Source organism: Clarias gariepinus, chromosome 6 (genome assembly GCF_024256425.1).
Source record: "Clarias gariepinus isolate MV-2021 ecotype Netherlands chromosome 6, CGAR_prim_01v2, whole genome shotgun sequence".
In the NCBI taxonomy this organism is placed as follows: domain Eukaryota; kingdom Metazoa; phylum Chordata; class Actinopteri; order Siluriformes; family Clariidae; genus Clarias; species Clarias gariepinus.
Genome location: NC_071105.1, coordinates 17,330,706 through 17,358,659, shown reverse-complemented (window position 1 = coordinate 17,358,659; position 27,954 = coordinate 17,330,706). Strand labels below are relative to the sequence as shown.

At 37.5% G+C, this 27,954-nt stretch overlaps 2 protein-coding genes across 3 annotated transcripts; one reads left to right on the top strand and one right to left on the bottom strand.

Moving 5' to 3' along the window:
- Window positions 1-736: 736 nt before the first annotated feature.
- On the top strand, window positions 737-19,710 carry hemk1 (HemK methyltransferase family member 1). Of its 2 annotated transcripts, XM_053499394.1 has the most exons (11): window positions 737-900; window positions 6,140-6,316; window positions 8,301-8,392; window positions 10,222-10,315; window positions 10,512-10,634; window positions 11,841-11,905; window positions 12,858-12,907; window positions 14,745-14,850; window positions 15,906-16,001; window positions 16,721-16,831; window positions 19,060-19,710. In XM_053499394.1, the coding sequence occupies exons 1-11, from the start codon at window positions 808-810 to the stop codon at window positions 19,091-19,093; spliced, it is 1,041 nt and encodes a 346-aa protein (XP_053355369.1). In that variant the 5' UTR covers window positions 737-807; the 3' UTR covers window positions 19,094-19,710. The 2 variants fall into 2 exon arrangements, with proteins under 2 accessions (XP_053355369.1, XP_053355370.1); XM_053499395.1 differs by lacking the exon at window positions 6,140-6,316.
- A 2,898-nt stretch (window positions 19,711-22,608) lies between these two features.
- cish (cytokine inducible SH2-containing protein) lies at window positions 22,609-26,337 on the bottom strand. The gene is made up of 3 exons (XM_053499510.1): window positions 25,950-26,337; window positions 25,177-25,334; window positions 22,609-24,754 (listed from the first exon to the last, which is right to left on the bottom strand). The coding sequence occupies exons 1-3, from the start codon at window positions 25,967-25,969 to the stop codon at window positions 24,264-24,266; spliced, it is 669 nt and encodes a 222-aa protein (XP_053355485.1). The 5' UTR covers window positions 25,970-26,337; the 3' UTR covers window positions 22,609-24,263.
- Between the last annotated feature and the right edge of the window lie 1,617 nt (window positions 26,338-27,954).

Sequence of the window (27,954 nt, the reverse complement as noted above, 5' to 3'; positions counted from 1 at the left end):
TCGATGTGAATTTGTGTTTGAATGGTGTTCTGTCGAGGACTGGTGTCCCATCCTAGGCGAATTTTCTCACCTTATGCCCATTGTTACTGAGACGGGCACCAAATCTTCTGCGACTGTGATAAAGCAGATACAGACGAATAAATTATGAGTGCGAACCAACCAAATGTTCCCACAAGGTCAAAACTGTTAGAATTGCCTGTCTTTTTGGATATCACTCACACACACACACACACACACTGATTGCTGTTTGTTATATAATTATTATTATTATTATTATTATTATTATATGCAGAACTTTCTGTTTTATTCTCTCTTCTTATTATTTTATTTATCTATTTATTATTATTATTATTATTGTTATCTTCTTGGTACTTATTTCTAAGCTTTGGCAATACTACAGTTAATATTTCTTATGCCAATAAAGCCCTTTGAATCTTAAATCTGGAAAGAAAGAGAGAGAGAGAGAGAGAGAGAGAGAGAGCAGCTAAACGCGCTAATGTGTTGGCGCCACCTGGCGTTCAATCACTAACAAGGACGGTATGGGTAAAGGTTTAATTGTTCCTTTATTTCATTTTACGTTCATAAAACTATTTTCTTGTCATATCATTTGAGATACTGGCGTTTATATCTCTATTTTTCTCGACTAGGTGTACGGTATTTGGTGTGAAATTCTCAGGCTTATATTTTGAAATTTGCTGGCGTTTAGCTTCCGTGTTCGAGTGTAACGCTGCGAGCGGCCTGGGCCTCGTGCTCCTCTAATCACACTGCCGTTTATTCCCATGTTAAGATGCTGACCTGCAGATGTGAATGATGTTAAGTTTGACGTCATTAATGAGCAGATCTGTCTGGACTTACAGGAGCCTTACTGAGCGAATAGGAAGAGGAATAATACAGCAGCAGGTGAGACAGAGGACCCAAAGCGTTAAAGTCTTAATTAGGCAATTTGCAATTCAACAAAACTAACGCCAATAACACACACACATGTATATAAAATCATAATCATTAGCAGTAGTACGAGCGGTGTCAAAGTCAAACCAGGACCTGGATTGTGCAGAATACCACAACACAGTTATGAGAGTAAAAACTCTTTATTTCTCTATACACACTCACCTAAAGGATTATTAGGAACACCATACTAATACAGTGTTTGACCACCTTTAGCCTTCAGAACTGCCTTAATTCTACGTGGGATTGATGTAACAAGGTGCTAAAAGCATTCTTTAGAAATGCAAGGCATGATGAATCCATGTTCTCATTCTGTTTACGCCAATTTCTGACTTTACCATTTAAATGTCTTAACAGAAATCGAGACTCATCAGACCAGGCAACATTTTTTTAGTCTTCAACTGTCCAATTTTGGTGAGCTCATGCAAATTGTAGCCTCTTTTTCCTATTTGTAGTGGAGATGAGTGGTACCCGGTGGGGTCTTCTGCTGTTGTAGCTTATCCGCCTCAAGGTTGTGCGTGTTGTGGCTTCACAAATGCTCTGCTGCATACCTCAGTTGTAACGAGTCTTTATTTCAGTCAAAGTTGCTCTTCTATCAGCTTGAATCAGTCGGCCCATTCTCCTCTGACCTCTAGCATCAACAAGGCATTTTCGCCCACAGGACTGCTGCAACCTGAATGTTTTTTCCCTTTTCACACCATTTTTTGTAAACCCTAGTAATGGTTGTGGGTGAAAATCCCAGTAACTGAGCAGATGTGAAATACTCAGACCAGCCCGTCTGGCACCAACGAACCTGCTATGCTCAAAATTGCTTAAATCACCTTTCTTTCCCATTCTGACATTCAGTTTGGAGTTCAGGAGATTGCCTTGACCAGGACCACACCCCTAAATGCATTGAAGCAACTGCCATGTGATTGGTTGATTAGATAATTGCATTAATGAGAAATTGAACAGGTGTTCCTAATAATCCTTTGGGTGAGTGTATAATCTCAATGTATCACTAGTGCTTTGAAAGTAGAAAGTTTTCTCAGCATCTGCTTTAAGACAGAAACACTGGCCTCCCACGAACTCCTTTAATGGCTCCAACATGTAGAAATGGCTTTTTAGTGAGGTCAGGACTGTATTCCTGTATGGTAGAAGTGGTGCTCCTGCTTGATTGTGTGTACAGATCTCACAGAAAGATGTGTTTCTTCTGCAAGTTGGAGACGAGTTATCCATCCAAGTTTCAAGGATCAGGTGTTCCACTTGCTGAATGTTCATGGGATGGACCAGTCAAAATTCACTGTGAAATGCACTGTGATTAATCACTGTACTGTATTTGAATTCTTTTTTTTTTTTTTTTTCTCTTTAAATTTAGTCCTGTCCAATCCTTTTTTTCCCCGATTTTCTCCCCAATCTAGTCGTGGCCAATTTCTCCCCGTCACTAGGAGGCTCCCACATTAAGGCTACTACCACCACTCAGTCGGGAGGACGAAAGCTATCCCGTGTTTCCTCCGAACCACGTGACGCGAGCCGACCGCATCTTTTCGAACTGCTCGCTCATGCACCGTTAGGGGCGGAGTAACACACTCGGAGGAAAGCGCTAGCCGCTCCTTACGTGTACGCGAGCTCACAGACGCCCCTGATTGGCTGTAGAGCCGTGGTTAATGTGGGAGCACAAGTACCTCTCATCCCTCCCCCCTGAGAGAGCTCGGCCAATCAGCTCTCTCTGTGCCTCCGGCTGTGAGAGGAAAACAGCGTCATCTGGGGTTCGAACCAGCGATCTCCGGATGATAGGGCGAGCGCTTTACCACTGCGCCACTCGGAGGTCCCGAATTCTTTTTTTAAATGGACATTTACCAGGAAGTTATTGTTCGGTTTGATGTGAACGCCCCTCGTAGTATGTAACTATGTGTAGTTATTTATTAACAAACAGTGGGCATTGGTGGGCACTGATCACACATCAGTGATACAGTAGGTTTTTCACCTGCCATGCGGAAGGCCTGGGTTTGGTTCCCAACCAGTGCCTTAACCCCAGCTACTGGATGCAGGGCTGGTCCAAAGCCCGGATAAAATAGGAGGGTTGCGTCAGGAAGGGCATCTGGTGAAAACTTGCCGAGTTGTGTGCAAAAAGTTGATGGTCTGCTGTGGCGACCCCTTTGATGGGAGCAGCCTGAACGATTAACCACATTTATTAACAAACAATATAAACAAATAAGTCATAAAACTCCAGGAATACAGTGCATACAGTTATGATAATTGTGTAGTATTTTTTTTTTGTGACACAAATGTGATTTAAACAGTAAAATTCATTAATCTAGATATTTCTAATAGAAACAATATGGTATAGTCATTCTTGAGAAGTCCTGTCCAGGCATTTTCAAATAGCTAAAAAAAAATAACATTTATTGTGTGCAAGGAATTCATTGAATTTTTTAACTCTAATCTTTAATTTGCTGAATTTGTGTCTTGAGTTTCTGTCAACACTGTCAGACATTTTTTGAAAATAATTCAGAATCTTGTGGTTCACTGAAACACTAAGGACCCCTTCAGAACTCAGTGTTAGTTCTATAACCAGTTTAGCTGCTCAGGTTCTTGTAACATTTATATATTTTTTTATATTTTAAAGATTTGACGTTGATGCTGCTATGGTCACAACCATTAAATGTTAACACCATATCTCCTAAATTACTTTAAATTTGGGGTAATTTGTTTAGTAATGGTAGGTCTCTCGCCTGCCATGTATAAGGCCCGGGTTCGATTCCCACCCAGTGCACAAACCTCGGCCGCTGGATTCAGTGTCGATCCCAAGCCCGGATAAAATAAGAGGGTCATGAAGTGCATTCGGTGTAAAAGCTGTGCCAAGTTGTTGTGCGGTTTTAATGTTCTGCTGTGCCGACCCCTCAATGGGAGCAGCCAAAAGATCACCAACCACACTGACGTACATTGATTAATTTCAAGTTTCAAGTTTTTTTTTAAATTTATTGTTAGTTTTCTTTTTTTTTGTTTGATTTATTGGTATGATTAGTATGATTTGATTCTGCATGGTTGGTAGCCTTCAGCTGTTCCTGTCTAGGGGGTCGCCACAGCGGACCATCCCATCTGCACAACAACTTGGCACAGGTTGTACGCCAGATGCCCTTCCTGACACAACCCTATCATTTTATCTGGACTTGGAACTGGTTGGCTGGGATTTGGGCTTTGGATGGGAATTCTGCTTAAAAGTTGTGAATTACAATTCACTCACTCTCTTTCACTCATCGCCTATACCGCTTTATACGCTGTACTGGGTCGCAGTTTATCCCAGGAGGCAGGAGGTGGGATACACCTGCCTGACAAGCCTACAGAATGACATAAAAATTGATGATCACATGTGACTTCCTGTGCAAACATCACCATCCTCATGGCCATGTACCATCCTCATGATTATCTATCGCCCTCTGCCCATGTACCATTCTCTATCTGTTTTTTTTTTGTATATATAGATGTCAATGCTGTCAGGTGGGAATTTGTGGTGTTTATATATTTATTTTTTAGTAAATTGTTCCTATAATAGTGTATTTATAATGATGTATACAGTGTGTAGTCCTTTATTAATAGAATGACTACTTTACGGTTTTTAGGTAAAAAAAAAACAACTTTTTTAAAAATCCTTTTTATTCTTATTAAATGCTATTTAAAAGGTAATGGTGTATAAAATTTTGAAAAAGTTTTATGACAGTTAGACAAAACATATGTTTTAAGAAAATAAATATAATTTAATATAATTTTACATCTTTTAATGTCTGAATGTAGTGACAAAATCCCGTAATGCACTCAAAAGGTTGTTATTTGTACAAAAATGTTCAACAGGGTTTGTGGCCATCCACAAATGCTTGGGTCATTAAGCAAGACATGTTTTTTTTTTTTTTTTGAGTTTTACAAATATGTTCTTTTTATACAGGTAATTAGTTTAAGTGTATAAACTAATTTTATTGCATGTCAATATTTCATTACATTTCACAGTAGCTTAGTGGTTAGCACTGTCACCTTGCACCTCTAGTGTCCAGGTTCGATTCACACCTCGGGGTCTATGTGCATGGAGTTTACATGTTTGTCTCTGTGTTTTGTGGGTTTCCTCTGAAATGCAGATTAGGCAAATTGGCAAATTGTTCGCAACAAACTGAACTTCATGGTCAAGTGTTTACAAACCTTTGGCCATATCATGTTGAAATCCATTAGCCTGAGCATTAGTCTTACTAAGTTGGAGATTTTAAATTAATCTCTCTCGTCAAGTTAAATGTATATATTATTTGAGCAATATGACAAGACAGATTTCTATTGAAATGCTTAAGCTGAGTGTGAGGTAAGATGCTCATTTAAGTGTCAGCACATATAGAATACACACAGAGGCGTAAGCAAGGTACAGTAAACGGGTGTGTGAAAGTTATACTCTATATCCATGGTACCCTGTCTAGGGTCTAAACCCCCCTCTAGGGGGCGCCAAGGATCACAGGGGGGAGGAAGGAGGGTGCACGATCCTTTGTCTGTCCTGTGAGGTTGTCAGAATGAGGTTCGCACATGTTAAATAAGATCAGAATTACACATGTGGTGAAAATTCTCAAAACATTATAAAGACAAGTAATTCATACATTGAGTAAGAGCAAAGTAACAAAGGTTTTATTTAAACTTCTGCAGAAGAACCAGTCTCATACAGCAAACAGTTGCAGCAAGGAGAAAGTTGATCTCTTTCTCTCAGCTGTTCTATTTTATACACAAACATCTCTGCTAACATAATCAACACCCTGTACATAAAGTTCCTACATTCAAACTCACAACTCTTTATCTGACCCAGACCGAATGTGCTCGCCTTATCATTTATTCAGAAGCAACTACAATCAGTTTGTTTCTGCTCTATTTCCGGCCTTGTCTTTCTATGTTTCATCAGACAGGTTTAAAGCTTCTATAGTCTACGTGGCACACTTACTACAAAGATCAGAAATAATACATGATTCAAATGGGATTTTTCCATTACACATACTTGCAGCATAATTAAAATTGTACATAAAAACTATTCTAAAATATCAGTGTATTATTTTGTTAGTTTGTTTGCAGTTTAAAGAGAAGCAAATCTTGTGCTGATGAAAATACATATAGTTGTATACAATTATAGAAACATTTTTTGTTGCATAAAAGCAAGGTAAATGAAAATATAGATAACAGTTTCTTTTCTCAGGCTCGGTTGTGTTTGCCGTGTGGAGGTGTAGGTGGCGCTCTTGCTCCTCCTGTAGACTGCAGTGTTACGGCAGAGCAGGCGGTGAGAGTGTGGGCGCAGTGCTTCCAGGAACATGGAATTTCTGAGCCTCTCCTCTCCTCACACTACATCATAGCTCACGTCCTGGGAAAGAAAACTGTAAGTCACACACGCTGTCTTTCTCTGTGCCACTGTCACCAATGCTTATGTGAGTAAATGAACACTGACTAATTAAAGGAAAACAAAGCCTTTATTTTTGATACATATATTCCAGCCTGTTATGAAGTTGGGGTCAGAGCCAACAGTGGCAACATGTGGGGCCTAAGCCCCTGGCCACAGCCTTAACCTGTGAAGGCACCACTGGCCTTGACTCAGGTGTTTATAGTATTAACTTTATAAAATGCAGAATATTAGCTTTTAGTTTGAGAGTATTTTTTTTATCAGTTTTGAGTGAAACATAAAGGAATCAAAGCTAATGATAAATGTCCAGATCCTGATTATGTGTGTTGCAAGAGTAAAAAAGTTTGATTAGTCTGGAGCAAACCGTTTGAGGTTATTATAAATGCAAGACAGCTGTCCTGTCTTACAGTTTCAATCCTATGGATTCATTGAACAGCTCTTTTCTGTCTCTTAATGTTTTTCTGTTTCTTATTTCAGCGGTCAGTTCTGCTTCTTGTATTCACACAAACCTATAGCGCATGTTGTTTATACTTTTTATATTTTAAATGTTAATCTGTCTCCTGTAGTGTAATAAACTTTTTATATAGCACACCACAAATTTGCTTTATATTTAAAATTTTAGAACAAAATAGGGTTGGGGACTCGGGGTTGGGGCCTCAGACGAGCGAGCGATTGAACTTCAGACACTTCAGATCAGCATTTCAGACGAGAAGCAGGCAGTCGGAGCATGGCACTGGCGTAATGAAAGAGGCACAACTGCGTAGTGGTTAGCACTGTCACCTTGCACCTCCAGGGTCTGAGTTCGATTTCCGCCTCATGGTGCATGGAGTTTACATGTTCTCCACGTGCTTGGTGGATTTACTCTATGTACTTCAGTTTCCTCCCACAAATATGAAGATTAAATTAAGTTGGCCATAATGTGTGAATGCGCAGGTGAATGTTGACCAGATGTCCCGGTCGTAAAATGGGAATAAATACAATGGTAATCATCATTGTCCTTTACAGTCCCTAGTTGGACTACAGAGGTTCCTAGATGGATGGGTATATTGTGATACATATAATCCATTATAGGAATGTTTTCCACAAATGTTATGATATATATTTTTGTCATATTTTTGTCAGCCCTGGGCAACAACTAGGTTAATTTTTCTCCCCATCCCAAATGTGGTGCAGTGGTGTATTTTCTAGTTAGCTTGGAAGAATATCAGCAGCGCCCTCTGGGGGTAGTTCTTATGCAAAAATAAAATAAAAAATAATTTCGTAGTCCACTCTTCGTTATTCAGGTGTTTTAGCATACCATTGTGTCATTAAGCATTTCATCTTAGCCTGTTCCATCTGATACACATTTTAGGCTTGCATAGTCGCTTTAACCATGGCAGTATTTTTTCAGGTACTTGGTAGTTCTTGAGTTAAGTAAGTATTTAGGATTGAATATGAAACATCCCTTCCCCGAAACAAAAAACAAAATTCCAGTCAGTATGAAATAATGGACTTATTGTTTATCCTCCATATCAAATGACCTAGCTTATCAGACTGCACCCAAATGAGAAACAGGACACTCTATGACCTTCATGGATGAGTGGGTATGACGCAACTCAGGACTGTGAATCTGAAAAAAGCCTCTATTTATAAACTCTGTCAGCTTCCTTTATGAGGCTTATGGCAGTTTTTATTTGCATTAGTTCATTACATTTTTACTGTGTTTTATTGTGTTTTAGTGTGTGTGTGTGTGTGTGTGTGTGTGTGTGTGTGTGAGAGAGAGAGAGAAAGAGAGAGAGAGAATGTGCGTGGTAAACAGCAACACACTCTTTTTAAAAAACACACCATGACCTTCTCTGACACAATTAGTGTATGTTTGTGCTGAAACTTCTAGGAAACAAATTATATTTTCAGCCACTATCACACCTCTTATGTTTTTTTTCTTTTTTATTCTTTGTAATACATCATCCTCTATGTGTTAAAGCTGCAATGCGTGAAGAAGAGGAAACTCCAAGACAGACTGAGTGACAAAGAACGAGAGAATGTGTGGGAGCTATGTTCCAAACGTCTGACAAGGTACTGCGTCCCGAGTCTCCCTTTTAAGATTTACAAGCCAAACAAAAAGCATGTTTACATGCACACTAGTAATCTGATCATAATATGATTTAGGCAGATTCCTGATTACCCAGCTGGTCATGGTGGACGACAAGCTGTGATCTTTTAATCAGATTGCAGCTGTTATCTGATAGGCATACATGGAGTTTGGCACAATAATTGGGTCATTCAGTGCATGGATATTGCCTATGTGTGTAAAATCAACAGAGAGAAGAGGGCAAGATTCATCCTGTCTGGAACTGTGAATCATAGGTGGACTGTTGATTCGTTTTCTTTTTCGATTTTTTCTTATTTTTTATTGGCTAGCACATACAGGTTTAGAGATATAGTTGCTTTGAAAATCTACAGATCAATTCAATAAGTAGAATTATTAATAAAAAAAATTTAAATTTTATTGCATAATCGATTGAATTAGAAGCTCTTATCCTGCCTGCTGTAAACCCCAGAGACGTCAGAGATCAGAAGTGTTGTTTGCGACGTGCTTTGCATGTCGGGTTAATGATGGGTTGGATTACATATTATTTAAATGTAATTTTATTATTACATACAAAGTTTTCTTAGCATCCGGAATTTCTGGTTCTAAGTATTAGATTGTTTTCTCTAACGAAACACCTGGGGAGTGTTCACCTTTAATAACAGGTTAAATGTGAAATAATAGGTTATGATTTTCTAAAAATACAAAATGCAAATTAAAAGAAAATACACATTTTATGTAAATCATTTCTTTTGTTCATATAGAATTGTCTGTAGACAAATAATATTTTTTTTTTGCCAAGCTATTATATACTGCAGCGTTGATTGTTGCTGTGCTACCAAAGAATTTCTCAGAATTTTTATCAGGTTCCTTGAATTTTGGCAGGATGTTGTAGTTGTTAGTGATTAGAATTCTGGCTCTCTAAAAAAAAATAGCTTAGCTCAGCCATAAGAGGCGGCTTTTCCGTTCCCAGACTGCTTTTTTTGTAGTGATACTTCTAGCTTTTAGAATTCAGCCAAATGTAGATCAATGTTTTGACCTATTATTGGTATGCGTGCACTTATAATCACTTACATTATTTAATATAATTATATACAAAATCTTAGAAATTCCAGAAACCATTATTTCAAATAATGTTTGGTTTACATGATTAATGTCCAAACATCTTACATCATTACATATGTTTAGTGAGTGTTTTATTTCTTTATTTACCTTTTTGGTAAATAAAGTGTTTTGCTACGAACTCTAAAGAAATAGTTTCTGGCCCAAGTGTACAATTCTAAGAGTTGTGAGATTTCCAGATTTAAATAAAACAAATACATAAAATAAAACAATAAAAATAATAAACTATTGAAACCGGATAAAATGAATCACACTTAAAACAAAACGTTCATTCAGTACGTGGAGAGCCTGTGATTGACCAGTGTGGTGAAAAGATCACCTAACATTCTGTAAAGTGTTTTAACAACAACAAAATCTTTCACATCTCACGTCTTTGCCATTATCAGTCAAGAAAAATGGCTGCGATTTCCTGTCTGACATCACAGTAGTATCACATGGGTGATGTCCCGGTGTTTCTACAAGTTTGAGAAAATGAGCATGGCAGCAGACCGGTAACACAATAACACAACGCACGATCAGCGTTAATCTTTAATTCGATCAGTTTATTTACAGACAATAGATTGTCTGTTTTTAACATGTCCCTACATAAACATTATCCAAGTTCAATCTGGAATGCAGTCGTTATGCTGTAATCCAGTATTTTATGTATCTCTTTGTAACACAGCTTTGTATGTTTGTGTATTGTGCGATTCAGGATGCCGGTACAGTATGTGATTGAGGAGTGGGACTTCAGAGATCTGACGCTGAAGATGAGACCTCCAGTGTTCATTCCCCGCCCAGAGACAGAGGTCCAGCATACTCGTGCACATTCCTCTGACACCACACGAATATTTCCCAACAGGACGCAGTGTCCTTTACAGTGTTTGCAAACACAGTAGTGTCACTTCTAATGATCTAGAAACATGTAGTGACTTATGGGATAAACAAACTGTCTATGTGGGCATACAGGTAGACGTGATCTTTGTGTGTGTGTGTGTTTTGCAGGAACTAGTTAGTTTGGTGTTGAAGCATCTGCGCTCACAGTGGAGAGAGCATCCTTTGCGATGCCTGGAGGTGGGCTGTGGATCAGGTGCCATCTCTCTAAGCCTACTGCAAAGTATACCACAGGTTAGCCCTCTGATCACTTTATTTATATCATACCCTGTTACCAAGGTGCCAACATTAACACTTTAGCCAAAGTATTTATAATGTTTGTCTCCACGGTGATGTTTTTCAGCTTGTTTACAGAAACGATTAGAATTATTGAACGGACCTGAAATGCCAGTAAACTTTGACCCATGAATTCACCAGCCTTATGTTTGTGAGCCAGTCGAAAACAAGAAAGTTGTTGAAAACCTGTGGTATTTTTGGGAAGGTTAAAAAGTGGAGAAGCTTCTTGCTATTTTATTAGTAGTATTATTTTTTTAATATTGTTTGGCGCTCATCTAGGGAAAAAATTGGTAGATAAAATTTCAAAAGCACATAAGCCTACACGTGTTACACGTGTTGTGTAAAAGCACGTGTTAGTCTACAGGCTAATAAAGAAAAGCTGAAGTCTGGAAAACAGAATCTGCAATGTAGGATTTTTTTTTTGTTCAGCAGTCTAATCTTGCCAGTCATCAAGGCAAGAGGATGGCAGTAAAAATTTGCTGATGACTCCAAACAAACCCCTCTTTGTCAAGCTTTGTACCGTTTCTTCCCCGGACGCTCTTCAGTTACTTACTGTAACCGCCCTGGTCCATAACCACTCTTACTGAAACACCTCATATATATACATACACACACGTATAATTTTTTTTTTGTATTGCAGGTCGTAAACACTGACATCATGTCTTATGTTTCAGACATAAGTTTCGCCTCCTATCTTATCCTACTTACTGCATGTTGCTGCTTCGTCTGTTGTTGCTGTTGCACTGTATTTGACATATTGTTGCACGCTGAGACTAAACCAAAACCATTTCCTGTGTGCGTGACTCATAAGCATAAAGTGTTTAGGATTCTGACTCAGTTTTTATTATTTTTATTTTTTTATTTGCAGTACACACTTTCTCATTTTGAGTGTATAAAGTCTATGTTTGGAAAAATTGGTTGTTTAATTTATTTGAGAATTTCCTGCTATGGAAGGCCAAAAATTGTTTTTTTTTTTTCTATTGAGTAATTACCAATATTGAGAATGCATTGCAATGCAATTTAATTAGCATTATTAGCACCTCTGCTCTCATTAAGGCAGCCAAAAAGAACTTAATTACCACAACATACCTAAATTATTGGTATTCATAATGGGTGTTAATATTGATATATGTCTCATAATAAGCTGTGTTTGTTGTTTCTAAGCTCAAGGCAGTTGCCTTGGACCAAAGCCAGGAAGCAGTGTGTCTAACTAAGGAAAATGCAGAAAGGTGAGTGCAGCTGCTTTAAGAGTTTATGATAAAAACACTGGAATGTTATATATTTGCTTCTGAAACACTGCACAGATACATAGAGACACTTCATACCTTGTCAGATCTCATAATATGAACATTTTAGTTATTAGTAGGCGTACGCCTACTGTAAACCAGTTTAAGTTTGAAGAAAGCCATAAGTAAAGGTATGATAGTGATAGTTCTCTTTAGTTCTAATCAGGTTAAACAAAATAACAAAGTTGAGACAGTCGTTTTTGCAGCATAAGTCCTTGACCAGCCAGCTGCTGTTGATATTCAGTAGGAGGGAAAAAAATCTACAGTGGAAAATTTTTCTACAAACAGAAAAACGTCAGTTCTCTGATATATTTGCCGTTAGCCAGCGCTTTGTTCAAATAATAAAAAAACCCACAAAACCCTCTTTCATCTTTATTACACCTGCTTGTATTTAAAACATGCCTCCTCCATCACTATGTTATGGATGTATCAGTGAAGCGGTTACTGCTGCCGTTAGTAGTGTTGGTTCAACAAAATTTCAAGGTGTTTGTTAACAGCAGATAAGCTGATATGGAAGCCAGAATGAAACATTGATTGCATTGAAGTCTAGTCTCCTTGTACGAGAAAGAAGGCTTGTCCTTGCAAACCTGTTTATATCCTTTTGTCCTTCAGCCAGCCTGTGGCGTCCTCGGACTGACATATAACCATCAATACTAATACCACAGTAACAACGTGCTAATACCATGGTCTTAATATCACTCTTTCCTGGTTCAGAGGTTACCACAGTAAAACCATACAGTAGTTAACAATAATTAACCATAGTTAAAACCATAGTTATTACTAGTAAAAACAAATGTAAATGGTATATTATTTACTGCAAGAGGAACTGTGTTTCATTCATGCATTTGATGCTAATTAGTTCTTTTGGTTTGGTTGGATTCTTATTTTTTAATAGACTTGGGCTTCTGGACCGACTGGAAGTTTATCATCTAGATATTATGAAGGGTAAGTTAGTGATGTGTAAACGTGTTGCATTTTTGACCACCAAAGTTTTACTAATTAAATAATTGACTGGTTTTCGAAGCATAGTAACTTTTCCAAGTGGACTATTATTCACAGTGACTATGAGTAGAATTGAACAGTGAGGTACGGTAGTAGTGTAGTGTATCTGGTTCTGAAGGCTCAAATGGCACTTGTTATTCTTAATCTAAACATGGATCAAACAAACAAGTCTGATCCAAGGAGTGCACCCCCTGCAATCCACCGCACACAGAGTTGGTCCATTTCCAACGTACTGGTGCCAGACCTCGTAGCACACCCATGTCTCAGGGTCCAAAGCCACCCCAGTGGCACAAGGGCAGCCCAAAACCTAGGTGGTTGCAATAATGTTTTATGGCGGACCGTTTCCATGACCGTGCCAACAAATACCTTTCCTGATTTGTAACAGACAAAATATAGCACTATTTCAACAACCTAATTCAAAATGGATTTTACAGTTCAGTAGCATATACATATCTACATTAGTGTTAGACAGTGTTAGTGCCTATCCCAAGAAACTCATGGCACATGGTGGGGGACACCCAGGTTGTGGTCCCAACTAGAGCTGTGCAGTTTAATTACTTAGGTAAACTTTTAAATGTTAAATGTACAACTTTTTTTTTTTACCAGACAATAGACAGTGCTTAAATCAGTTGTTTAATCTTCTTGTTCTTTTAAATGAACTGTGGAGCAGAATTTGGCAGAAAAAAAAAAGATTATTGCTTTGTATAAGACATGGAAAACAATAAACAACTCAAGATACACAATTTTGGTGCTTATTTTAAATTGTAATACTTGTTTGAAATCTAGCAACTTAAAAAAAAAGTCAGATAGTGAACTTTTCTTTATTGCAGGATTAAATAAAAAATGGCAAATTTCCAAAATCAAATCGAAATGGATTGGCAGTCTACCAATGATTCATAGGTCTAATGCCAACCAATCACAGGGCACCATCTCTCTCTCTCTTTTTCTCTCTGTCTCTGTGCACACACACCCACGTGCGCACACACATACATCTAATCATACTATGGGCAATTTGGAAATGCCCATCAGCCTTCATGTGGTAGAAAACCCGCATGCAATTTCCACAAACGCAGACTGGAGGCAAGATTTAAAAAATAAATTTAATTTGTGGTGTTTTAAATAAAGCCACTGTGCCAGTTGAAATTAATATAATTTTTTTTATTTGACCATTATGTTTGATATTACCATAAATATTTAGGATTAAAATAAAATAAATCTATGTGATTCAAACTACGTGTTATTCTTGATTTCTCCTAATTTCACATGTTGATCTGAGTTGTGTTAAGTTGTGTTTGGGTTAGCTGGGCCACAGGGCTCTTTCATTAAGTATTTAAAAAATGTATTTCATCATTTTAGATTCATTTTGGAGCAAAAGGTGTAATGGAGGATCTTTAAGGACTTGAAGGGCTAACATGTACTGACTCCTCTGAACGTATTAGAAAGGTATTTAGGTACTGTATAAAAAAATGATTTGTACACAGTGGGTTTCTGAAATGAACTTATTCCTGCTTTGTATTTCTCTTCGGTTGGAGTGTAGTGGAAATTTTGTCTGCTTGACTGGAATGACAGTAATTTCCAAAGCATTCAAAAGATGCAGCTGCTCCTGTTATTGCATAATGTTTCTGCAGACTCTGTTCTCCAACTGTTAATTTCCTCTTTACTATAAGCTCAGGCTGATTGTGTTGTCTAGGCAAGGTCAATTGGCATGTTAGTGAGGTGCTTTAATCCCACAAGCTCTGCTAATAAATATTGGGTAAATGTGTGTGTCTATTATTCTTAGATGCTGATTTGACCCTGAGAAGCTGCGCTCCTGTTGATGTAATTGTTAGCAACCCTCCTTACTTATTTTCTCAGGACATGGAGTCTCTGCAGGAAGAAATACTCAGGTACTCAAAGCACACACAGAAATACAGTAAATTATTTTTACATGTTAATTTGTGTCTTTTTAATTAGAAACACTTGTACACAGGCACGTTCATGCAATTATTTAATCAGACAATTATGGTGCGAAAGTGCAATGCATACAATCATGCAGATACAGGTCAAGAGCTCAAAATGGAGAAAAAGTAAATGACTGACCATAACAAAGTTCTTGGTGCCAGAGAGGCTGGATAGAATATATCAGCACCTGCTGTTCTCCTGGGATTTTTCAAAATCTTTACATTTTTACACAGAAACAGGAAGCAAACAAAAGCCTCTAGTTTGCAACAGTTCTGCAGATGGAAATGCCGTGTTGGTAAAAGAGGTTAGAGGATAATTGAGATCACAGGAAGGCTACTGTGTGGATTCTTTGGGGGCTGTGGGTTGCAGCATGGGGTCTCTGATGATCGGACTTGTTCATCTGGCGCATCTCATGGGTGCTCGTCTGGGTTGGGATTTGAGGAGTATGGTGGCCGGGGCTTGGTCCTTTACCCTGCTGTTGCAAAGCTCTGGGTGTTCTGCTGCCTTGTAAGCAAGTGTGTGCCTTGAGTGTCCATGACCGTGTCAACAGTTTGCTGGTGTATAGTTGGTGATCAATTTTGTTCACTCCATCTGATGATGGTTATAATGTTATGGCTGATCGGTGTATATGTTTGTGTACGCCATATTGCTTTATTTAGGGGTGGTAATATTTTCTTTAAAAAAAAAATAGGAGGATAACAATATTCAATATGTTAAATATTGTTCAACATAACAATTTACAATTTAATTCATCTATAGACTATGAATAAAGATAGACACAGTCTCATGGTATTATTTCAAAGCATTTCTTATATTAAATTAAGTGCAAATAGAATCATTTGTTTTTGTGTGTTTTAGTGGGTTTGGAATGTTGTTGTTGTTGTTTTTGTTTTGTTTTTTCAAATTAAAATTAAATGTTACAATAATTTTTGCCTAGTTTTTTTTTCTTTTTAAGCAAGCTGATAATTCTGATGCTGATTATTTATCTTCATCGCTGCAGATTCGAAGACCACTCAGCATTGGATGGGGGTTTTGATGGCATGTCAGTAATCAGGCAGATTCTAACACTAGCTCCAAGACTCCTTACAGATGAAGGGTAAGAGGAGGGGTGTGTGAGTGTGTGTAAATGTGTGGTTGTTTTAAGGATCCCCTGCAGTATGTCTTTTGCTCAGTGAATATGATCTGATGTCTGAGACCTAGGAGACAGCGTATACTTCAGCAAAGTATAAATAGAATGCTCTAATCTCACTAAGGAGCTTAACCAGCACTTCTTAAGTGCTTCAAGGAATCCTGATCCTGGTCACGGTTGTCCACACTTTCATGGAAGCGGATACTTGTGTTCTCAGGATTATAGGGCTCCTTTCCAGTAATTTGGCTCCATAATTCACAAAATGGTAAAGTGTGTTACTTGTTTATGAAAATAAGTTAAATGTCTAATTTTCCACCTTTTTGTTCCAAGAAAAGAAAAAATACACAACAAAATTGGCAATAATAGCTTGCATCTGTGAGAGTCTGTGCATGTGTCAGCACTGAATGTTTTCTTGTTTTAAGAATCTTTCTAAACATCTTGTTTGTCTCACAAACATTATCACTCTGTCGAGGCCACTAAATCTGAAGTCTGCATTCCTTTCCTAGAAAGGCCGCTTATTCTACGAAATCCAAATTCCATCGAATCTCACGTGTATTGTGACTAAAACTTTATGCTAAAAATATATATTACTGTGACTGTAATAAAATCTCCTTCTTATAATTGTAGGTCCTCTCAGCTCTCCTTCCTGCAGTTGTTCATTTGCTTTCTGTCTGCTTGCATTTCAGTCATTTGTATTTGGAGGTGGATCCACGCCATCCTCCATGCATAAAGCATGAGGTCGAGGAAAGCACGCTGGGGTTGCAGTATTTGGAAACACACTGTGATTTCACTAACAGGTCAGAACTTGTGTAAAAAAAAAAAAAAAAAAAAGTAATTTTATCCTATCTTAGGCAAATAAGGTAGGATAAAATAAAAATGTAATATTATTAGGATAAAAATGGCCTAATAAGAAATAAATAAATTATTGTGTATGTGCTATTATGAGTTAAAGTATTTTAATGTGTGGGGTTTAGTGTTCCCTTGGTGATCTGAGTGCTGTATTTAATACCAGTCTTCAGTCCTATAGTTTGAGTCCTTAAAGTAGCAGTGCCTGTTAACTTTTATTGGCATCCTGGTACGTGATTCCACTAAAAAATTATGAGGGCTGTGCTTAAAGTCCCAATTCCACAGAATGTTTATGGAGATGCCATCACAGACAAGGGCAACGTACACAGATAGATAAAGAAGTATAAAGAAGTGGAAACCAACACCTAAGATCATTTATGCGGTGGGAGACCATCAGCTGTGACAAAGGGGATTTTCAAAGTGGAAATGACGGGTGCAAATGCATCGCTTGTGATGGAGACTAAATTGAGTAGTACCTTTGTATAGAGCAGTGTTTCATAAAGTGTGAGTGAGACATTAGGTTACAGGTGACATTTTGTAATTAGGATTAAAATTTCAGTTTAAAACGTTACTAGAACTAATCGAACAAAGAAAACATGATATTTTTAGTTTCATGTATTGATCAGAGTTGTGAATAAGGCACAGAAGATTTACATTGATGAAGAGTTACATTACTAACATGTTTAATATGAACGACCTATGTCAGTTAATAAAAAAGTGATGTCCGGTTTTGCATTACGTCCATCTTGACCACATTTGTCATCTAGTACACTGGTATAAATTAAATTAAAAATTCCAAATGATTTACTTTACCGATCCTAGATGAGATAATCTGTTGGATAAATGGAGAAATTAATTGATTATGCATGCATATTCCTTACCGATCCAACATAATGTAGTATTTAATTACATTCCTCCAGCAGCCAAATCCAATGAGGTGGAATCAAAAGGTTTTGACATTAGTTCTGTTTTTAAGCTCTGTTTTCCCCGCCAAGTGTCGTCCTTCAGATGCCTTAAAACCTGTTAATAGAATTCGCAATTGACGGTCTGGCCTCTGGGGATGACCTCTTGATGCACAAAGCCGCGAATGTCGGAAAAGACGATGAGCATGCAATTGGTTGAACCTGTCTTGCCTTTTTGGTCTGGGAAAAAATGGAAAGATAAGGTGCTAGGGTGTATAATCCCTTATCCCACACACCAATTAGTGCCCTTGGTCAGGGATTTAGAGAACTGTTTGGGATTCAGCCTTGTGTTAGAGATTAGTTAGTTTTATAGCTGTAAATAAAAGAACACACATGGTTTACCGGCTATTTACTGGCAATTACAATACTTAGGATGACAAAGTTTTGTTTTTTTTATCACAAAGTTATCAGATGTGCTTTCTTGCTAAAAGTCCTTCTGTGAATGTGGGTTTCAGCAAGTAGTTCCCCTCTCAGTATTGACCTACTTTCACCCATGCTGATGACCGAGTAGTGTAATTATCAGTTATTGGGACACCTGTGACATGGAGCGATACAAATAGTTAAACCTTCCAGTGGTGTTATTGTCTATTATCACCACTTGTGAAATGCCTCTCGTCCAATCAGATTGCTCAGTCGGAACTAACTGTTGTATAATTGTTAATATGGCGAGGTCTTCTGTGAAAGGTTCATTTATTATTTTGGAAGCAGTCTCCAGTGCCAGTTCTTCATAAGAGTCTTAGCAACATGGGAATAGGTTTAGCAACATGGGAAAGTATTTAGAATAGAGGACTTCTCAAACATTTTGTATTTTCTTTTAACTTTTTATGTGAAAGAAAGAAGAGGCTGGTGAGGAAACAGCTATTTATAGCTATGCGTAAGTGTTAACAGGAACTGACTCACAGGACCGTACACAACATTAAACATAATTTAAAGTGGGTGAAAAATAGGGCCTGTCCTTAATGAATAAATAAAACTTTGTAAGAGGTAGTGAATTGCCACGGTTTGATAAAAGATAACCTACTTTTATATGTGGTGTTGTAGGAAACTAAGCAACTTCAGTGTGGCGTCTGTCCACTCCTTGCCATCGCTTTTTTTTTTTTTTAATAAGAGCATACTCTGTCATTATTTATTCCTTACATAGGCATCAGTACAATAAGCAAATTAGAGATGAAGCCTTTCTTAATGAGCACCGGCACTTTTTCTGGTTCCTTTTACAGGTTGCGGTTCTGCATTCTTCAGAAGGGAGGATGAACTAAAAGAGGAACCTGTGGACTTGAGGCACTTAGACAGCACATAGCTTGAGAGAAAGCTGATCTTAAAGTGATGGCTCAAGCGACATATGTGAAGAAGCGAATTCTGCACCGTTCTGCCAAAATGTATTACTTACACCACACCTCCTGCCATAGCGTACTGTGATTCTGGTGGGTGTTTAAGGTTTGAGTTTTATTCCCGAAATGGGTTATAATAGAAAGACAGACCTGCCAAAGCACTGAGATTTAGGCTTTTCAGCAGTTTCTTTATTTGCATAGTGTTGTTAGAAGGAAACCCTGACCATAAATGGTAGTAACACAAAAGTAAAAGTAACACAGTATGACCTGTTTGAGGGCTATTAACACTTTGAAGGTGTTGTCATGCTCGTAGGATTATTTGTTTAATAAACCTGTCTTGTTCATGGGGGTGTGTTCATGTTGTGGTGTAAGACTCTCTGCCAGGAATGGAAGCTGCTGGTCTAAATTCCAGTCAGTATTTGTATCAGATGACAGGCGACTCTAGTGTTTCGTCATTTCTTCTGACTACTGCAGTTATGCACTTGCATAAAAAATATGGTGTAGCCCAATGACTTTAAAAAAATAAATTCCTGAGCTCTATCTGTAATTGAATTTGCATTTATATTGGAATATTATTACCATTATCCTAAAAATACATAATTATATTTTATTATTATACTATAATATCATTGTGATCTTTTCAGACAAATATTTAAAACATTCAACAAAATTTCCAATGAAGACACAGTGTAAATTTAGTTTGTATAGAAATAAAAGAAATTGTGTGAATTGAGCTCAATGCTCTAAATATGACCTTAGCCACAGTAGGTCAAGTTGTCCCTCCCAAATGATCTCAAAAGTTTCCTTAAATATAGTGTGATTTGTGAAATCCAGCTTCTTCTTTTTTGTAGTAACTAGTAAGTCAAATGGGAAATACTTTGACGTTACATTTGCTTAAATCGCGTGACAAGCATCTGTGCTTTCTGCCGTTCTGATTGTTAAAATTGTTGAATGCTTCATTCTGCATATTGTATAATCGAAATCACTATATTGTAGGCACTTCACAATCTGTGTATAATTCATTCATTTATTATTATAAAAACAAAAATTAAATGAGAGAAAATCTTTTTTTTTTATTTGTTCCCAAATGTTTCCAAAAAAAGGGAAAACAGCTTATTTTCCAAATTTCTATTTTGAGCTCAAATCACAAAATGGAATAAACAGATGTAACACATGCCAACTTAATAAGAGCTCACAAGTGTAATACAAATCTGCAGCTTTTGATGTAAAAATCCCACAACACTTCCCAGAAACGTAAAAAAAACCCTTCTTAAATGTTTGTGGAAAATGTATTACATTTGTGGGAAATTTTTATTATGTTTGGGATTATCACATTAAAAGTTACAGATTCATTTGTTGATTTGTATAATTATTATTTTTATTACAAATGTTTTTATTAAAATTATTATTTTTACTTTCTTAAAAAAATATTATTTTTAGATTTTTTTGTCTATGATGCAAGCCAATTTTTGTGACATTTAAGGAAGCTCAAGTGTGAGTGTGAGTGAATGGCTGAGGTGCCTCACTACAAGAAACATAGAAGCAGAATTAATCAGCTACACAGGGCTTTTACGGGCATGGCTTTTATACATTTAGCATTAACAGCTCTGAAATTGTAGACAAGCGTCCGTAAGCTTTTCATCTGCTTACTTATAGGCCATTTGACATACTATACTATACTATACTATAGGTACAACAGTAATGCATTACTTTAGATAGTACATATATGTATAATTGTAATATATTGCATTGTTAAAGAAATGTAATAAGTAATAATAATATATTACTTTGACTGAAATAGTAACTTATTACTTTTACTAGTAACTAGCACAAGACTGGTAAGAGTGACACTGAACTCGTCTGCCATGTGTGTTTTGAGCTGAAGTCACACTTTGTTCAGGAGGAAATTCTGCAAAATACTCGCCTCTGAGAGTCAGGATCATTGATTGTGACCCTGTGTCTTTGATGTTTTATTACAGACTGAACTTGTAGTTTGAACTTTATGAATGACACTCTAAAGTTTGCAATTCCGTAATTGTGTAATTGTTGCTACTATTGTAGTGTGATCTATTGTGAACATGTATAAACCGAAAACTCAAAGCCTGTGATTGCTTTTAGAAATCCTCTGTCATGTAGAATACCTGGCAACCCAGATAAACACGATTGTTTATTTCCGTTGTTGTGTTTTCATTTTTTCTTCCTTGTAAACCTCGTTATGCACTGCTTCATACATTTGTGTATCTGGCTGAGGGTTCTTGCATGTGGTTATAGTTTATTGCGGTGAGACTGAGTTCTGTGAGCTTGTGTATGTGTGTGGAAGGGTGCAGTAGGCTGAAGGTAATTAGTTTCTGAGAACTTCCCCTCCCGATGCTGCGCTAGCCATTCCCTAGAAGCACTGCACACATTCTGCGAAACAGCTGGCGGCCTGCCACATGCTGACTTGCTCCAGAACAAACACACACACGTACACACGTACAGAGAAAGACATATTCTCTGCAGTACTGTTTTAAGTGTACACTTTGTTTTGTCTAACTGCCTGCCAGACATGCAGGTTAATCACTTGTTTCCTTTGTAGCAGGTTTGAACAATGCATTTTAAAACCCAGTGTAGCTGATGTAAATACACTTATGTTTACATCAAATACTTGTCATATAACCTTCAAAATCAGCATCAAAAGCTTCAGTTAAACTCCTAATAAAAACAAAACCAAAGCATCTAGAGTAAACAGAGGTATGAACTTTAAATATGCCTTTATTAATAGGGTTTAATTAAGTAGCTCAGCTTCAGGTTTTAGTGTGTGCGTATATACATATATAATAAAAAAAAAAAATTATGCCAAAACAGTGATTCCTATAATGCCCCCTAACACACGCAGCCTCTTTTAATTTGTGATTTTTTAAAATTTATTTTAGTGCCACATTGCTGTTTGTTTTTTGATCTAATAAGCTTTTGAACACTCTGTGGAAATACTCAGGTGAATAGGACTGCAGTGTGAATAAAAAGATAAGTTTTAATGGTTTCAGTTTTGTCAGGCTGGTTCTGTTCATGCTGATAAACATAATCTGATTGCGTGTGGAAAGCCAATTCGAACATCCCCGCAGGTGTTTACTGAGCATCTAGTACCCGGAATACAAGTGATTTGGCTAAGATTCTGTTATTTATTAATGTAGTTCAGCTCATCCTCTTTCCGAGATCTGCCTTGTTTTCCTAGAGCTCTCTGCTGGGTCTAGGAACAATAACGTGCAGCTCTTTATGCTTCAGTCTTCGAGCTCAGATACAGAGATAAACGTTAGATATAAATGTTAAATCAGTCTTAATACTGTCCTTATTATGCATAAAATGTCACTTTAAATATAGGAACTCAGATCAAAGTTAATAAATAAATATATTTATTAACATAAATATATTTAATAAGATCACATAAAAGAGCTTAAATGGTTCAGTATTTTTCTTTTATTACAAAATAAAAAGGATCTTTGTCCATAAATATATACAAACACCCACATTGTGGGGATAGAAAAAAAATAAATTATTCTGGACTGATTATATAGTAGTACGTACCAGAACGAATTTCGCATAGAAAAAAGTAAAAAGGAAAGAAAGCGAGACATCACAGTGCTTTGACTTTATGTTGGTTTGAATCGGGCAGCCATGTTGCAAGCTGTAGTGCTCACTGGCAGCCCCTCACCCTTGATTGTCTCTTTATTAAACTTAAGGACTTAAGGCCAAAAATGAAATGTACGCATTTTTTCATTAACTGTGAGCCCCAGAATTTTGTGTTTGCTCCTTGAGTTTTGTAGCTAACAAGAAAGACAGGCTAGTCGCTAGTTTAGCACTGTGCAAACGGAACTCCAAAATAATCGCATGCTCAGCAAAAAGGATATCTGACTAAGTAATGGTTCCTATAAACAAAAAAAAAATCATTACATGACTTTAAAAAATAACAATAAATTAAAAGATTACTATTAGATTTCAAAGTTTGTGTGAGCATGTTGATAATGTAAACAGTAACTAGCTGGCCTAAGTCAACTAGCTACAATTGTTTTGTTTGTGTTCTAAATACAAAGAAAAAAAAAGATTTTCAAAGATGTCGTCAGGATTCGTATATGTAATCATAAAAACACACCTAAATCTGCTGTTTTGTTGTTTTCTTTCTGTGAAATCTACCTCTGAGCAGTAAACCTGAAGTAAACATTGTTTATTTTGGTTTTATATTGGTATATCTATATATCCTGTTATCTTGTTTTATATGGATCACTTTTTAGCTAGCTAAAGTTAGCTAGTCCAAATCTAATTATAGTGCAGAGTGATATTCTCTGAGGAAAAAAAATCTGAGGAAATCGTGGTCTTCAATGTTTAAATTAATGTTAAAGGTTAAAAATTACTGTCTTCAATGTTGCAATGTCGGTATTTACTTATTTAAAAAAATAAAAAGGAAGAGAGTGTCATACAATGTATGAAATCACAGTACCAATTCTATTTCAAATGACACCATAGATTTAGGCAAAGTGTGCGATGATTTAGGCATGGAGTTTATGCCAAAACACCTCTATATGTGTCAGTTAATTAGCTATATTAACCTCTTAGCTAAAACCAGGGGAAAAACTGGGCAGTGTAGCTTTCTTTCTTTTCTTTTTTTTTTTTTTAAATCAAACACTGTAGATAAGTGATGTGACCGGCTATATGTTGAAGGGAAAATTGAACATACAGTAGTCTTCAAGTCTTTTAAAGGTTCAATGAGTTAAACCATGTCTATTTTTCTTTTAAATATTAAAATGCTGACATCAGTAAGCTAAAAACGTTCTTTTGGTTGTTGTTTGAAATGCTGTTAGGTTCCAGTAAATTTCCAATGTAGTCACCATTTGAGAAAAGAAAATATTATTTATCCCACAGGAAAACAAAGATTGTCCAAATCATAAATTAAGTACAAGTCCAAAGGAAAAAAGGTGTTCTTGAGCTTTAAATATAGCCACCAATATTGGTTAGTGAGCCAAAGCTCCATTTGTCTCAAAACGAGCTTTCATCTGCATCATTTTCATTAATGACATCAGCATCCTCTCTTTTATGTTCAAGTCGGTGTTTCCATGGTGATGTCAGAGCTTGAAAGGGTACTTCTGTAGGTACTGCAGTAATGGCTTCGGTAAAGGCAGCTTCTCAGGGAAGGCTGTGTACTGATTAATTGCCAAGCGTGCAAGATGCTGTAGAGATGGAAAAGCCTTGGGCTGGCGGAGTGGATGTTTCAGCTTGAGCAGCACAGCACACTCCTTAGGTACCGGGGGAGTTACTGGATCACACTCATTGTCCTGAGGTGTGTCACATCCCCTTGCTGAGGTAGCGTAATGCTGCACCAGACTCAGAACGTCAGGGAAAGAGAGGAGACGTGCTCGTGCTGGGGAACTCGAGTCGAGCTGGAAGCGCCCGTGATTGTACTCGATGCGCACATTAGTGGGGCCACGTCCAGTTTTGACAGATAGGGTCAGCATGTAGAGAGGATGACTGCTGTCCCTAATGAGGAAAGTACCCTCTGGTGCTGCCTCAAGGAGTGAATGGGCCTCGCTGGCTGTAATGGTGCCCCAGTACCACCCTAAAACAAAAAAGGAGCCAAAAAAACTATGAAGCTTTGTCACTTGGTAATTTAGTCTTATGAGTTTAAATTTTAGTACAGCCAGAGAAATGTCTAAACCCTTGTGCAAGACACTCAGGTGCTCAGTTTTATGCATGGATTCTGGATCAAAGACAATTGAATGAATTTAAGTGATGTAAATATAAGTTTTTGCAGGAGAGTCAATATTCATGACACAAAAGTGCCTACATCAAATCCAAGCTCTATGCTACAACATTTGCCATTTTGTCCATAAGTAACACTGCTTAGGCTGAACGAACGTGTAGCTCTCATTCCAAAACCTGTGGCTCTAAATGTGATCTGGAATACTCTGATATATTTCTCGAAAACAATGTAATATTCATTTGCAAAGAAAATGCCCAAGACCTTGTTAAAGAGGTTACCTGATGCATCGAGGTAACAAAAGTTGCTGGTGATGGTGCACAGGTCTTTGTTGGGGTCCCAGAACTTGGGGGTGCTGTGAAGGCAACGTGCTGATGACGACGAGATAACTGAAACCCCGAGAGGAACCACCTGAAACTGCGAGTCTCCTAACAGAGCTCTGGGATTAGAAAACAAAGAAGAGAAAACACGTCAGCGAAAGGGCGAGTGATCTGAAGATTACTTTAAAATGACACCGAGGCACATGCATTATTCACAGCTACATCTGTTGCTATTTTTATAAATGGAAAGAATCAAATCTGGCAGTAGATCATAGACGCAGAGAAGCTCTTTGTTCTTGAGCTGACTGTCTATTGATTTAGTGTGTTGGTAAGCTGAATGGATCGAACACAGCATGTAATAAGCGCAGTGATATATCTGATAAACAACTATATAAAATAAAGTTTAGGTAATATGTGATTATATATATATATATATATATATATATATATTACCCAAATTTTATATATATATATATATATATATATATATATATAGTGTGTGTGTTTATTTATAAAAAACTATTTGAAAGACCACATTTGTTTTTTACTACAAGTGACTGCAAACAATCAATAATTGTAATGAAATGTAATGGCTGTAATGAATACATCTGATAAAGCCACACTAATATCATACAGAATTACTACTGGGAATAATAGGAAGCAGTAGATTGGGTTGATCAATCAGTCAGTTTCTGTTTAAATCCCTTACATGCAGTTGATCTATCAGGACTCACCCTTGAACGCAGAGGATCATTGTATGAGTAAAAGCTTCAGTCAGGTTCCTCGAGAACTTGTGGTAAAGTTTCTCAGTCGCTCCTGAGCTGCTGCCGGTCGGGACTCGGTGCCTCGCCGCGATCTGAAACCCTTCCTGCCCCGAGGCGCATTAACAGGACCGCAGCTCTCTTTGAGAGAATCGCAGACGTTATAAATGAATAACACAGGAGCGAAGATGTGTCTGAAACGGCATCCGGTACGATTTGCGCTAATGAAGCGTGTTACCAGCCTAAAAGTGTGCAGTCGAAACAACTGCGGGCTCTGGTGTGCTGATTCCGCCTGAGTTCCAGGAACGACTATTCTCCGAATCAGCGCGCGCGTCTCAGCGCCTCTGACGCCATCAGTGACTGTCTCAGAGTCGCGCCCCCTCCCCCCCTCCCTCACCCCCACCCCAATAATTCCTAGTACAACTCCCATTTTTAGTCTGTTTTTATTTATTTCACAAAAGGTTCAAACCAGTTATGCGACTAGTTGAATCCTAAAAAAAAGTTTATTGCAAAATGTAATGTGTTTCCTTCCCCCCCCCTTCATAAACACCGCATAGATACAAGCCTTTCCTTTGAGCTTCTCGTAAAGCCGTTCTAAGAACTTTCCAAGAAAAACCGAGCGTTCTAGGGATCCTGACCAATCCCTGTGCGTGTTGCTTCCCTGAAGCCCCGCCTCCGCTCTGTTGATCGCACCAATCAGCGGCAGGCGCTCCACCTTCAGCGCTTCAGCTCTGTTAGATATTTACTAATGACAGGAATTCCGACTCGATTCGGTGCATCAAAAGAATCGGCTCAGCTCATCTATAACACCCGAGTGTTTACACAGTCGCCCAAACAGTTACCGTTTTCCCCCCCAAACGTCTGCTCGTTCGAAATCTTTTTTGATGAACGAAATATAAACAGAACATAAGCATTAAAATGACGTAATACTTGTCTTTGTGTCAAATCACATTTACTGCACACATTTCTTTTTGATGAAGTAAAATCTGAAGATGTTTCCTAACCAGTTATCATCATCACCTCCTTAATGCACGATATTATTACAACAAAAAGCAGTGCAGTCACACACACACACACATGCGCGGGCGTGCAGAGTCAACTCCACCTTCATTCTCACTGGAACTGACAAACTTTATACTGCATTATTAGAGAATCATGAGAAACACAACAGTATCATTTCCATTCCAGTCCTTTATATTGTTTAATAAATGAAATAAATAAATAACTGAATACATAAAGTAAATTAAGAGACAGCTTTTTAATACGCAAGTCGACTAGAAACAGTCAGCGTAAAATGCATCCATCCTTATGTAGACTAGGAGCGCCTGCTGCAGTGCCGAGTATCCAAGTGCAGTTTTTGTGATTTTCCGCCCCCTACCGACAAAAGTGTAGCAGTGCCTACGTAGATCACGAGAAAACGAGCAGCTGCAGTTTCAGGATTTGTTGAGATACTATTTTTGTGCAACCACTAACGAGGTGGATAATAATAATAATAATAATAATAATAATAATAATAAAAGTGCTCAAAAACAACCAAATAATAAGGATTCAGTCTAGAACTGCTAGAGTGCTCAGTTTGTAGTTTTTGTATGTTTTGGGGCTGAAGGAGTCAGAAGAATATCTGGTGGTGACACTATTGAACTTAAGCAATATTTTGATCAAGGTATATCTTACAACGGATTTACTATGACCTTAAAACACAGAGCATTTTAGACATTTTTTTGTTTTTAATATATAGGGCTCCAGATTGTGCAGTATAAAGTGACAGTCATTTTATCAGCACTACCCTGCCAATATGATAAACTGAATTAAATTTTAACCTCTGAAGCTTCTCCATTAGCACACATCAGCAAGCCTTCTATATAAGCACACACACACACACACACACATATATATATATATATATATATATATATATATATATATATAAATCATCATCAACCTATGATGTGTTGCTAGCACAGATCTGTGCTGCTTG

Excerpts from the sequence above, each read along its gene's own strand:
- cish (XM_053499510.1), bottom strand. The coding sequence starts at position 25,969 with ATGATCCTCTGCGTTCAAGG. Across the intron at positions 25,335-25,949 it reads ATGATCCTCTGCGTTCAAGG|AGCTCTGTTAGGAGACTCGC; the intron begins GTGAGTCCTGAT and ends TTCTAATCCCAG. Across the intron at positions 24,755-25,176 it reads TTGTTACCTCGATGCATCAG|GGTGGTACTGGGGCACCATT; the intron begins GTAACCTCTTTA and ends TTTTTGTTTTAG.
- hemk1 (XM_053499394.1), top strand. The coding sequence starts at position 808 with ATGATGTTAAGTTTGACGTCATTAATGAGCAGATCTGTCTGGACTTAC. Across the intron at positions 901-6,139 it reads GAGGAATAATACAGCAGCAG|GCTCGGTTGTGTTTGCCGTG; the intron begins GTGAGACAGAGG and ends TTCTTTTCTCAG. Across the intron at positions 10,316-10,511 it reads TTCCCCGCCCAGAGACAGAG|GAACTAGTTAGTTTGGTGTT; the intron begins GTCCAGCATACT and ends TGTGTTTTGCAG.